We start from the raw sequence: 13,383 nt of genomic DNA on the forward strand, positions 1-13,383 counted from the left end.
TTGATAAATAATCTGTAAGATAACAGTGTTATTGACGGTGTTTGGTCGTAATAATTCAAATATCAAGTTTCTCTGCAAAATCTGGACTGAAAATTTCAAGATAATCTGTAGAATAACAGTGTTTCTAGTATTGTAACGTCATTCACGGCGTTTGATTGTAAAAAATCTAATCTGAAATTTTTAAGGGGAAAACGATATTTTACTGTAATTTAACAGTTTTGGTTTGACAGTCATTTGACCGTTTTTCTTTCTAAATGTTATATAACTGTCCTGTAAAACTGTACAAACTTTACTAATTACATTACTTGTCGTAAAAGCACATTGAGCGGTCACTTGACAATAACTCAAAGATAATCTGTAAGATAACAGTGTTTCTCTGTAGGACTGTTAGTATTGTAACGTTATTGACGCCGTTTGATCGTAAAAGTTCAAATCTGAGTTTCTCTGCAAAATCTGGACTGAAAATGTCAATAAATTTGTAGTTTTTGATCTATTTGAGTTACGATATTTTACTGTAATTTAGCAGTTTTTGTTTGACAATGTAAACTGTCCTGTAAAACTGTACAAACTTTACTAATTACATTATCTGTCGTAAAAGCACATCAAGTGGTCACTTGACAATAACTCAAAGATAATCTGTAAAATATCAGTGTTTCTAGTATTGTAACGTTCTAATCTAAAATTTTTAAGGGGAAAATAGAGTTTCTCTGCAAAATCTGGACTGAAAATTTCAATAAATTTGTAGTTTTTGATTTTTGAGTTACGATATTTTACTGTAATTTAACAGTTTTGGTTTGACAGTCATTTGACCGTTTTTTTTGTGTGTAATTCTGGATTATTTTCCTTCTGTGGCTCTGAATAACTGACTAAAGATGGACGATACGACAGCTCCACAAAAGTAAACCCCTGCTGGTTTGCTGCGGTACATGTCAAAGTAAAAAACACAGCGGGTCTATGTTCGATATTCTGGCTTCATTGCTGTCTAAGAAGTGGAGGCGCGTCGTCCATGTTCATATACAGTCTGTGGTCTGTGGATACGTAAAATCAGTGGAGTGCCCCTTTAAGAAACAAGCAACATCTTCAGAAAGTCGTGAAGTATTACTGGTGTTTCTCTGTAAAGTTTAAACTTACGTCAGATTTTCTGCGTCTGCATAAATGAAACCCTGGAGTGTAAAACATGTAAAACTTGTTCTGTCAGATCCGCCTTCCTGTAATTCACATCACACAGTATATGACCTGGACGGACGGTAACTGGGCAGGTAAAAAAAGGCTGCTCTACAAACATAAAGGTCACGGGTTTAATTCCCAGAAAAAGATAAGGTGTATCCATCAACCGCCGCCCCAACACAGAGCTCCTATCTGCTCACTGTAGGTCACCCTGGATAAGGGAGCATGAAGTGCTCTTACTGTAATTGCCTCATGATTATCTTCGTCCCGTTCTGTGCAGGCGCAGCGACACATTTTCTCTGAGGACCAGAAAGAAAGATGTAAACACAAAAATACGACACATTTAAGACTGAGAGGGGCCGGAGCGTGGATCTGCTAGTACTATATGAATAAAAGCATGAATGGAACAAAAAGCGAGCAGGATTTTAACGAGTCAGCAGGAGGTAGACGTGAATGTGACCTGAAATGAAATCCACTGACCTTAAACTTGACTTTGTGTTCACCATTTGACCTGATAAAGCTCCGCCAATCAACACCGGATCAGATGACTGTGGAGTAACCTTTAATTATCATTCATTTATATCAGCTGATTTCTGTTTGTTGTTGTTTCTGTCTTAATTAATCACTAATGACGTGTCTGTCCCATCTGCTGTGTTAACGTTTGTCTCATCTTTAGTATAAATCTTTACAGCTGTGTCTCATCTACGCTTGTTTGTGTTCTTATTTTTCTGTCTCCATCAGACAAAGATGACGTTTTAATCATACCTTTACCCAGGTAGGTTTGATTGGCTCCTTTTTTGGGGGGTTAAAAGACTAAGAAGATTAATTCTGCAGCAAAGTGTCAGATTTACAGGTCCAGTGTGAATCTAAAAATAAGAATAATTATGTTTCGAATGAGACTTTTATATGCATGCCTGCGACATGTTTAACCTGCTGTGTCACTGCGAGTGTGTTGGACGTTAACAGTCTCGGCCCTGGTAGTCTGAAGGGAATAATTCTGGAAGACAAAGTCGTGATCTGTGGCAGACTGTTGGAACATAAGCGTCATTATCGGCAGTGCTACTTTTGGTAAATACAGAAACGCTCGGCTGCCATGAAAAACACAAAGAGATGATGATGAAGTGAAAGAACTGAACGTCACCATGATGCCAACTATTCCTGGATCAGTGTCTGCGTCTGCCTCTCCGACAGGGCGAAGCTTTCTCTGTTTGCTTTGCAGCGTGGAGCTCCACGTCCACAGCTGCACCTTCTGCAAGTTCACTGACGACCTCTCCTTCTTCGTTCCTCTCCTCTGCTTCCACCTCTTGTGTTGCAGCTTCCTCCGCCGTCTCCAGCTGCTCCTCCTGCTTCTCTGTAGCAGCAGTGGTGGTGGTGGTGGTGGTGTTGTTGCTGGTGGCTATGGCCTGCTCCAGCTGGAGGCGGTACTGCTCGGCCTCCTGCTCCTTCTGCAGGAGCTGCTGCTGGTACTCGTGAGCTTTAAGTTTGGCTTCCTGCAACTGCTGCTCCAGCTGCTCGCGACTCTCTTTGACCCTCTGGACATAAAACCAACAGATTATTAGTGAAGAATCAAATGAAACAACAATAAACTGATCAGTGCGCACAGTGGTGGACGGAATAATTAGGTCTGTAGCTATAAACGTGGAAACTGTCTGCAGACCAAAATCTGAATCATTTCCCAGCGAGGATTCAAACCACTCTCCCAGAATTGGGTTGTGAAGTCTCCGCCAATTATTTTCTCGTTTCAGCTCGACCTACATTTCATTTTCATCGTGTGACTCTCGTCTGTCATGCGGTGCAGACGCCCTGAGCTGCAGGGCAGACGGACGCGGGAGCGTAACTGTGAAGTGTCATAAATTAAAGCCAGCGTAGAAAAGGTTTGTTTGTGTATCGAGTTCCTCCTGGCTTTACCTTCTGTTTCAGGCCGACGTGATTGGCTGTCTTCCTCTTGGGTGCGGGCTGATCCTCGACCACGACCTCCTCGGTGAACGCGCCGGCTGACAACGCCACCACTGCAACCACAGAACAGAAAAGTGTCTGTGAGCGAGCTGCGATTTGTTTACCAGTGCTGCAGTCTCAGACAGACGGTGTGTGTTTGCTTGGTGTGTGTGGGTGTGTGTTTGTGTACTTATATCCAGTGAACTGTCATTCAGCAGCTCGTCTTTGTGTGTGTGGTGTGATGTGCACATCTTAACACACCTACGTTTCATACTGACACACAGACGCACTCAGGAGTAACGAGGTCGTCCAACTGTGGCCACAAAAAAGGCAAAAGGTCCAAGCTTGTTTAGTTTTAACAAGGCGGACTTCAAGTGGATGAAAACACAATATTTCATGTCCGTCAGCAGATCTTCCTAACTCTTAAGCACTGGTTTCGTTTCATGTGGCTTGTTTTTTCACTAGACGTGTGGGGCTGTTATTCGGTATTATCATTACAATAAGATGTTTTCTTCACGTCACATTTAATCCAGTTTAATAAGCAGCTTTCCGACACTCCGTCTTCAGGATTTCTTCTATTTCTAGTCGAGTCTGATTCAAGTTACCAGTAAGCTCAAACCGCAATGTCATCTCGAGGTTGTTTGAACTCGTCCCAGCAGGTGAAGCTGTGAGATTCACTTTCAGTGCCTCGGTGTGTGTGTGTGTGTTGGCTGACTCCTGATGTGTGTGTGATGTATTTATATGTATTTCTGGTTTTGTAAGTGATGACGTCAGTGTTGGTCAGCGCTCCATGGCCCACTCACTCTGCTGCCCCTGCAGGATGAAGATGAACTGCTGGCCCAGGGCCGCCGGCTGCAGGTTGCCGTGTTGGTCTGTCACTATGGTGATGACCCTCTGCCCGCCGTCGCCCACCACATGCTGAATGTTTGTTTCCACCGACTCGGCAGCCATGGCGTCCTCCGACTTGCCTGAGGAACAGTTGGCTTGTATTGTTAGATAACAGCTGCTGCCAAGGACTAGTCCAACATTAAGCTGCTGGCCAGAACGTTACACAACAATGAAGGACAGGAGGATGTTTAAAGTGCTGAGGTTTAGATTAATACTTGAGAAACACGGATGGATGAAATGAAAGGAGCGACTGGTCAGATCCATCCTCCACGTGTCTCTGCAGAGTACGTCATTGTTTTCATTGTTCCTGTCACTTTGTTTGTTGATGGATGCACGTGTGCTGCCTTACCTGCTGCGGTCTTGGTGGTGATCATATCCGAGAGCTTCACCAGGCCGCCAGCGTTGATAACGTAGTGGGAGCCTGGGTTGATGTTCACCTGGTTCCGCATGCCGTCCTGTGCACACATGTAACGTCATCGAGTTATTACTGAGAACGTTTCAGTGGGAAAATGCTTCACTACAAGCAGCATGCAGTTCCTCTAACGTCCACCTGAGGCTGGCTCCAGAAGTGAGTCAGTCTCCATAAGTCCCCATGTCCAAATGTCCAACTTCACAGCAGAAATAAACATGTTTACAGCCTGGTACAAAAAACAGTTTTGGTCTCTGTAGCTAATTTCCCCGTTCATGACAACTGTACTGAGGGTGAATTTATATACAACTCACCTGTTCACATTATATTAAGGCTTAAAGTTATGCAGGATTAAGAGCGTGGACGCTTTGATTGACAGGTGGCTTGATTCAACCTGCCTCATCTCCACCCAGGCTACGCCCATTTTTGGCGACAACCAGAGTCCGAAACCTTGCGGGTGACGTCACGGATGCTACGTCCATATTTTTTACAGTCTATGTGACTATATAAGTATAAAAATATTGATTATAGCTGCTTTAAAATCTGTCATCGCTCGCTCCTGGTTCGAATCTTTTCAAATTTAAAAAACTAAACTCTAAAGTGCGACATGACACAACGTCTGATCTCTTGGATTTTAGATTAATCTGTAAGCCAATTAAAGAAAAAACACGACAGGCATAAAACACTGAAATGCTTTGATGTATAAAGTATAACCCGACCAGTTGTTTCCATTTTTTTTATCTGTCTGTAACTGACATCAAAAGGTTTACCCACAAGACGACAGAGCACTCATCTGGCATCAGTGTCTTTGGTTGACATCGCTCATACAAAGCAGATAGCCTCAGTGCTGTGTAATTGAAAATGACACGTTTAGTTTCATTCTATTAGAGAGAGGCGCGGCTAAACTGTTGAGGCAGGTGAAACTGATCCACTGAAAGTGAGAAATCATGTTGAGAGTCATTTCACTGATGATACGGCGTTCTCTTTTTCTTACGTTGGTCCATTTTCTGACCAGAAGTAACCGCGTGGTAAATGGTGGACGAAACGATACGGTTTAAAACTAATAGTTTCATGTTTATCCGCTGATGGTTCATTTTCAGGGCAGCATCCGAAGGATACATTTTATGTGCACGCTCGATAAGAGAGGCGAGCAATGTCGTCGTTTTATGGGCGGGATACGAACACCTTCGGTGGGTTTATGTGTCTCAGAGACCGTGTTTCACTTCATTCCCTGATGATATGGTGATGGAGCCCGATCAGACGCTGACCTCAGGGGAGCCGTGGGTGTTTTTTCCTTTATGTTTCATAAACACGTGTCATCCTGCTGCTTTCGCTCGAGGCCCTGCTATCTGTATCCCGGCTAGTTGAAGAGTCATGACCGAGGACGGGAGTTATCTAACGCTAACTGAAACCTCCTACGTTCCACCTGAAGGCCCCCACACACACACACACACACACCTCTGTTATATAAGGCCTGTTGTAGGAGTTCATGTGGGCCAAACACTGTGTCAGCTAATTTCAGTATAATCCCTCAACCACCGTTCCCGTTCTGTGAGTTATTAGCGCGCTTCCTGTTGGTTGCTTTAATCCCGTCTTGTGTGAAATGGTGTCTGAACGCGGGCGTTACGGTAACAACAACATGGCTGTCTGACAGAGACAGGCTCGCACGGCCACTGAAACCATGGCAACGCCTGGAGCTTTTTCGCTGGTCGCACTTAGAAGACATCAAACGTGTTTTTTTGAAACCACGGGGGAACTGTTGCAAACATGCCTGCGCCTGCAGCCTCTTTTCTCTTTTTTACTTTTCTCCTCCTCCTTTCCGTCTCTTGGTTAATCTCCTCGGCTCCCCCCGTCTCTCCTCCTCTCCCCTCTTTTTTTCTGCTTCGCTCTCCCCCCCCTCTAATCTCTGTCCATCTTTCTCCCCCTCCCTCCCACAAGCCCCTCATTCATCCATCTATGTCTCCTTGTCTTCCTCGCCTTCATCTATCTGTCCATCTCCGTCGCCGTTCCTCCTCCTCCGCCCACCCCGTCTTCATTTTTACCTGCGCTGGCTGAATTGTGCTGGGTCATTTTCAAACGTGGTTATCTTGTTTTGTAACCTTGCATCAGAGTGTTTGGTGTTTGAGGAGACGCCAGAGATGATCTGACTTTGCTTTTTCTGTCCTCCTCCCTGCACGCCTCACCTTTCTTTTCCCCCTCATCATCTCCATCTCCTTCATCTGTCTGTCTTTTGAGTGTGTGTTTGTGTCTCTCTGTCCCCATCCCCACCCTCCATCCGTCCACCTGTAGCAGTATCATCAGCTCAGTGTTGCTGGTATCCGTGGCGATGTCGAAGGGCGTCTTGTCGAACTTGCTGAGGCAGTGGACGTCTGCTCCGTACCTCAGCAGGAGCTCGGCCACCTCCCTGTGGCCGTGCTGAGCCGCCCAGTGCAGCGCCGTCATCTTCAGCATGTCTTTGGCGTTGATGTCGGCGCCGTTCTGCACAGACGCACGGCACCCCCCGGTGGACAGAGAAGAAAAAAAAGACAGAAAATAGAGGGAGAGGTGATGAGACGAGTGTCTGTGACTAGGCATGTCTGAAAGGTAAAGACGAGTGTGCACAATCATCTACAAACAGTAGCTCATCGAGTTGTATGATGTGCACACAGCAGATGTCTCTCCTCACCCGCACTAACAGCTCCACTATGATGGAGTGACCCTCTGCGGCGGCCATGTGAAGAGGCGTCTTGTCCACCTTGGTCCGGGCGTCCCTGCTGACGCCGGCGCGCAGCAGCACCTCGGCGGTGGAGCAATGGCCGTGCTGGGAGGCGAGATGCAGCGGCGATGAGCCCAGCTGGAGGAAAAGAGAGACGGAGAGGTGATGAGACGATCTTTATCTTCATCTGCAGGAAAGTTCACTTAACGTGCACGAAACATGAAGCTCAGATCTCTGACTTCCACACTCATTTCTCTGAAGAGCTTTGAAAGAGAAGTTCAGTGGTTTAGTATTTCACTCCAGCAGAGTTAAGGGACTCTTAAGAAACAGAGTGATAGGTTTAGATCTCCTGACATTTGGTCCTTTGTATGGGTGACGCTCACTTTGCATAATGCAGCTCTGCGGTCTTTCTTTTAGAGCCAGGTTAATTCAACTGATGTCATCTGAGTAACTTGACTTGACTGACTTGACAAAGCTCCACACATTAATTTGAAAAGTAATGAAACGAATGGCTGAAGCACCTCTACATCTGCATCTCTGGATCGGCTCTAAGGGAGCATTCAGACAGGACCTGGCGCCGCCGCGGAAACGCAGGTTTTTCCCATCGATATGGGTGGAGGTCGACCTGCGCCGGAGAGGTTCAATCACTCAGACCGGTCAAACCTCCACAGTCTCTGAAACTGAGACCATCCAGGTGGATTCATGGACTGAACTCTGATACTCAACCTGTCGTTTGATGGTTTGAGAGAGCGAGAGCAAGCAGTGGTTAAGAGACATAGACAGTGAATGAGAGTGAGGGAGCGCCACTGGTTACCCGTCAGAACGTGGCCTAAGTCTGCTCTGATGCGGCGCTCCGTACATGTCAGATTTATCGCAAACTTTTTGGGTGTAACTACGACTGATGGAGGAGTTTGTCTTCCCCTCTGCATCACGCACAGGACAGCTGATCCACCCTGCGAGTCAAAAGAAATCCGAACGATCATCTGTTACGTACACGCAAGCCGAGCTTCACTCAGGCGAAGAGCGACAAATCTCCTTCACTTCATCAATGCTTCATTTTGAATTCATGCATATAAACGATGTTGTCCTCGTTTAAAAATTCAAACAGTCGATCTGTTATCCGAGCACATTCAGGTGGAGAAATAATACAAAATTACAGATAAAGCTGCATTAGTGGTGTACACAGAGCCTGCAAGCAGTAAATTATAAATGAATGTTATATATAGATATGATAATAAGAGTAAAAGGAAGCGCCCGTGGAGTGTTGTGCAGGCTTTTATGTTTTTAAAGAAATCGAATTGATTTATTTATTGTAATGAGTCTAATGATTATACACAGACGCTGTGATGGATGTACCTACTTGGACTGAGTGCCTGACAGCTGGAATATGAAGTTATAGTTGATAATCGATGAATTATTAATCATTTCATTCATTTTCCAGCCTCTCACTTTTGAAGATTTGATGCTTTTGTTGCCACAAACTGAAAATCTTTCATGTTTTCCGGCAGACTGATTACAGTAAAGTCTCTGAGTGTCTGCTCTCACTTCTTCTTGTCTTCTGAGCTCGATACGAGGCCTCACGCCCAAAACACGACACCAACAACAAGAGCCGACAATCTCTGTTTCCTCCGCAGCAGATGAGCATTCACACTCATCTCATTACGGATTAGTTTGAAGATTATTCCATAATTAACCCACATCAGCCTCACCCAGTCTGTGGTGAACGGGGCTCCATTGGCCATCAGAGTTTTGACATCATCGTCCTGCCCGCTGCGTGCCGCCTCCAGCAGCTGCTGCCCGAGATACACCAGCGACATCTGCAGGCGGCAGGAGAGACACCGTGATGAGACACGACAGACATAATATCTGTAACACACAGTATTTTAATACAAGTTCTCAGTTTTTTAAGGAAACTTTCAATGCTGGATTATTTCTAGCTTCTTGAATCTTCTTCTCAATATATTTTTTGTTCTAGGCTGTTGGTTGGACGAAACAGACGATCAGAAGACATGAATCTGAGCTCTGACCATGATCTAACACTTTATAAACTAAACAATTAACTGTACAATCAACAGATCAATCTATAATTAAAATACTTATTAGCTGCAGCCCTGATTTACTGTTTTATTCCTTTATAACTAAATAACATCATCTTAGTGTTTCTGTTCTTCTTTTGACCCAGAGTGTGATCTCCTGATTTCTGTCTGAGGATTTTTTGGGGCTGAACAAACCAAACTGATGTCAGTCCAGCTGACTGCGAGGCCCATTCAGAGAGATCCATCCTGTGGTTTGGTTTCTCTAAATGTTGAGATTTTGCTCCTTTGCGTTCACTTGTTACCTTTGGCCGTTGTCACAAATATTCTTTTCTTTTACAAGTTTTAGAAGTTAGTTTAGTTAATTGTCTTTGCTCGTTTGTTTTTGGTGTTGGGTTTAGTTAGCTCCCCTTAAAAGCTACTTTGTTATTTTAGGCCTAATTCACTCCGAAGAGAATCGTGAGAAGAAGCTTTTCGACTTTGTGTTCTTGTATTTTCAAAGCAGCAATAAAATACCTGCGATTGTGATTGTTAACGTGTTGGACTGCTGCTCATGTTACTCTCCCCTCAGCTCAGACAGACGGTAATTCAGTTTCTTTAAAGAGTAACAAATAAAATGTATTTCAAGTATCTGATTATAGACAAAAGTGTCACATTATTATTGATATATTACATTATTATCAGTGATGTGTATAAGATCGTCATCTTTTAATATATCTACTTAGCTGTTTGATGAGTTAATTAAGTGAAATATTTTAGAAGATAATGTATATATATTTATATTATGATACTTTTTTTTATCTTCCTATATTTTTAAAATATTGTTTTACTAAATGTCAAATGCCTTGTAAGTGCAAACCTACTTGGCAATAAACTAAATCAAGTTAAATTATGAATTATAATCACGTTTCTGATGTTAGTGTCACTGTTAATGTGCGGGAAATAATAATAAATAATTACATAAGTTATAACAGTTTTACAGAGTTATAACAGATTTATAGAGTTATAACAGATTTATAGAGTTATAACAGAATTATAGAGGTTTATAGAGTTATAACAGGTTTATAGAGTTATAACAGATTTACAGAGTTATAACAGGTTTATACAGTTATAACAGATTTATATAGTTATAACAGGTTTATATAGTTAGAATTATAACAGACTTATAGAGTTATAACAGGTTTATAGAGTTATAACAGGTTTATATAGTTATAACAGGTTTACAGAGTTATAACAGATTTATAGAGTTATAACAGGTTTATAGAGTTATAAATATTAATAATAATATATAAAATCCATCATTTGTGGACCCAGACATAAAAGCTCGACACGGCTTATCGTTATAAGGCAGACACGCTATAATAATAATAATAATAATACGAATCTATAAATTGCTCAAACGATGTGTATGGAGGATGATTTTAAAAATATAAAATATAGTTTGGCATCATGTTAAGTTCGCTTTGTTCCGGTGGAAGGAGACAAGGAGCTACTTCCACATCCGCTGGTGGACAGAGAGCAGCCCGGGGGAGGAGAGGACAGTCAGCCCCGATGTTTAATAATAAATAATAAATAATATCTCAGGCTTTACGTGTATATTTAATAATAAGACGCTTTTATCCAGTTTGGGGCTCGGTATCTCCGGCGTGTAGGCTGGAGGATCCGGGGATCGAACCGCCGATCATCGGATCAGTGGACACGCTATAACAGACTACACAGACATTTATAACCGCGTGTTACATCTGAACGGACGTTAGTCTGCTTGTACCCGTGTTTATCGGTCCGTTAACCCGGGTTAAAGTCTGAGTGACGGTTTGAAATAATGTACTCGTGTTAATGAATCAGTTTTAAAGATACTTGCCTCAAAACGACGACGTCACGACGGTTTATATTAATCACGCAGGTTTCTCGTGAACGTTAGTCGGTTGTTAAACTTTCGTAACTTGTTCCCGAAAACAAAAAAATTATCATTTGTTGTTTTATTATTATTATTTGAGGATCAAAAATGGCGGCGATGATGACAAAGTATGAAGTGAAGGCGGTTAAACCGCGAGGGTTTCCGGTTGAGCCTTTCAAAATAAGATAGACAGATAGATTAGTAGTAAATTGGAGCTTTTATTGTGAAGGTATAATCCGGTTTTAGCTCTGTTGTTTATAGCTAACCTGATTCTGAAGAGTTGTTCACAATACTTTTATTCAAATGTGAGTTCTTCAAAGCCTGATGAATAATTTAACACAATTCTCCTGATTCAATCAACAATGGAACAACTGAAACACCAAACATGTGTTATTGACTTCGGCTTTCAAAAAAAATCAAAACAAATCACAACAGAAACAGTATTTATCTGACAAAACAATAACAAAATAAAAGCATAAGGAATATATCATTTTAATGAGCGACTTATTGGTGTGACTGTTTAAAATCTGGACCTCTAACAGACAGTGAATTGATTATTGTTTAGGCCATAAATATGGGGATTGTCAAATAGCTTATATTATTTATTAATGAGCCAACACATAATACAGTCTGGTGAAGTGAAGTCACCTGAAAACATGGCTAAATGAGTTCATAACAGGCTACATCCATTCTGTAAACAGACTGTAAAAATATAAATAAAAAATCTATGTAAATGTAAATAAACTGGACAACGCCCACCAGCCTCTGCACAACACCTTCCTCAGGCCGAGGAGTGTGTTCAGTGGCAGACTGCTGTCTGCTCCACAAACAGACTGAAGAACTCTTTGGTCCCCCTGAACATCAGACTGTACAACACACAAAGCTGCCCCTCCATGCACATTTTTATTTCCACGCTCACTTTCATTTTTTTCTATAGTTTTAGTATAGATGTTTAGCACAGGTTAACATCTATCTATCTATCTATCTATCTATCTATCTATCTATCCACCCATCTATCTATCTATCTATCTATCTATCTATCTATCTATCTATCTATCTATCTATCTATCTATCTATCTATCTATCTATCATCCATCCATCCATCCATCCATCCATCCATCCATCCATCCATCCAGTCTCCCAGGAGGACCACAGTGCTCGGGCTTCATTTGCATGTGTGTTGCTGAGCCATGGAGATGAAGGGCTGATATACGGAACCGATGGCCCAGAAAAGTTTGAAAATCTGACACAATACTTTAAAGGAGATCGCTGCAAGACTCTGGTGGGCAAACCAAAACTCTTCTTCATACAGGTTAGTAAAATATACCCACGTGGCACCGGACACATACCTGGATCCAGAGATTTTACATTCTACAATTAAAAAAACGTAATGATGGAGGTTTATAGGCTAATTCCAATATTTCTGATTAAATATATTTATATTGAAATTTATAGAACAAATAACTTGTTAAATAAAAGGTTATAAGTAAAAAATAATTAAATAATCAGGCTTAAAATAAGATGGGACGCCCATTGGGAAGACTTACAGCTTCAGTAGTTCCTAAATCTTGCTTGTAGGTGCTTGTTTTGTTGTTCACAGGAGGACTATCAATCAGACTCAGCATCAGGTTCATTGTTATGTAGGTGTTCACAGTTTACCTCGGCATGTTGATGCTTCAGAAAAGAAGCCACATTAACCACAAGGCTTATCTACAGAGCAGTCCTACCACCATCTGGTTTTTCCTGTCCTATTTTAGGCGTGCCGTGGTTCAGACCTAGACGGTGGAGCCCTCATCGAGGCCGACAGCGTAGATGTGCAAACAACAGAGAGGATTCCTGTGGAGGCAGATTTCCTCTATGCTTATTCCACTGCTCCAGGTAACTAACACAGGCTTTTAGTCCTGTTAGTATTTCTGTGCTTTCACAATAACCACATCATATTTATGGATTCATGGATAACTGGCTATAAAAGTGACAATCATTAAACACTGTGGCAAATCGTCCTACAGGCTACTACTCCTGGAGGAACACGTCGTGCGGCTCCTGGTTCATGCAGTCGCTGTGCGAGATGTTGCAGCGTTACAGAAAAGAGCTGGAACTGATGCAGATCATGACCCGAGTCAACCGAAAGGTGGCGATGCAGTTTGAGTCAAACTCCTCCCTACCCGGCTTTAGTGGCAAGAAGCAGATCCCATGCATCGTCTCAATGTTGACCAAGGACTTCTACTTTCCTGTCTAGACTTAGATGTTCTTCTTTTTTTTTTTACCTACAAGATGTGCTGGTGCCGAGTCCAATTTCATATTGATCTATTCCTATTGATTTCTGCTGTCTTTGGCCGAATGTCTTTTATTATTGATT

At 42.4% G+C, this 13,383-nt stretch overlaps 2 protein-coding genes across 3 annotated transcripts; one reads left to right on the top strand and one right to left on the bottom strand.

Annotated features, from left to right (window-relative positions):
* Nucleotides 1–265: 265 nt before the first annotated feature.
* LOC104932806 (GA-binding protein subunit beta-2) lies at nucleotides 266–11,840 on the bottom strand. 2 transcript variants are annotated; one of them, XM_027287035.1, is made up of 8 exons: nucleotides 11,027–11,840; nucleotides 8,804–8,911; nucleotides 7,065–7,232; nucleotides 6,683–6,877; nucleotides 4,340–4,445; nucleotides 3,906–4,070; nucleotides 3,076–3,176; nucleotides 266–2,699 (listed from the first exon to the last, which is right to left on the bottom strand). In XM_027287035.1, the coding sequence occupies exons 2-8, from the start codon at nucleotides 8,909–8,911 to the stop codon at nucleotides 2,331–2,333; spliced, it is 1,212 nt and encodes a 403-aa protein (XP_027142836.1). In that variant the 5' UTR covers nucleotides 11,027–11,840; the 3' UTR covers nucleotides 266–2,330. The 2 variants fall into 2 exon arrangements, with proteins under 2 accessions (XP_027142836.1, XP_027142835.1); XM_027287034.1 differs by having other exon boundaries at nucleotides 10,989–11,839.
* A 265-nt stretch (nucleotides 11,841–12,105) lies between these two features.
* Nucleotides 12,106–13,377, top strand: LOC113747361 (caspase-3-like; the record flags this gene model as incomplete). The annotated part of the gene is made up of 3 exons (XM_027287036.1): nucleotides 12,106–12,336; nucleotides 12,782–12,902; nucleotides 13,034–13,377. Coding segments are annotated over 3 exons (582 nt in total), but the record flags the coding sequence as incomplete, so codon positions are not given.
* Between the last annotated feature and the right edge of the window lie 6 nt (nucleotides 13,378–13,383).

This window comes from Larimichthys crocea, chromosome XIII (genome assembly GCF_000972845.2).
Source record: "Larimichthys crocea isolate SSNF chromosome XIII, L_crocea_2.0, whole genome shotgun sequence".
Classification (NCBI taxonomy): Eukaryota; Metazoa; Chordata; class Actinopteri; family Sciaenidae; genus Larimichthys; species Larimichthys crocea.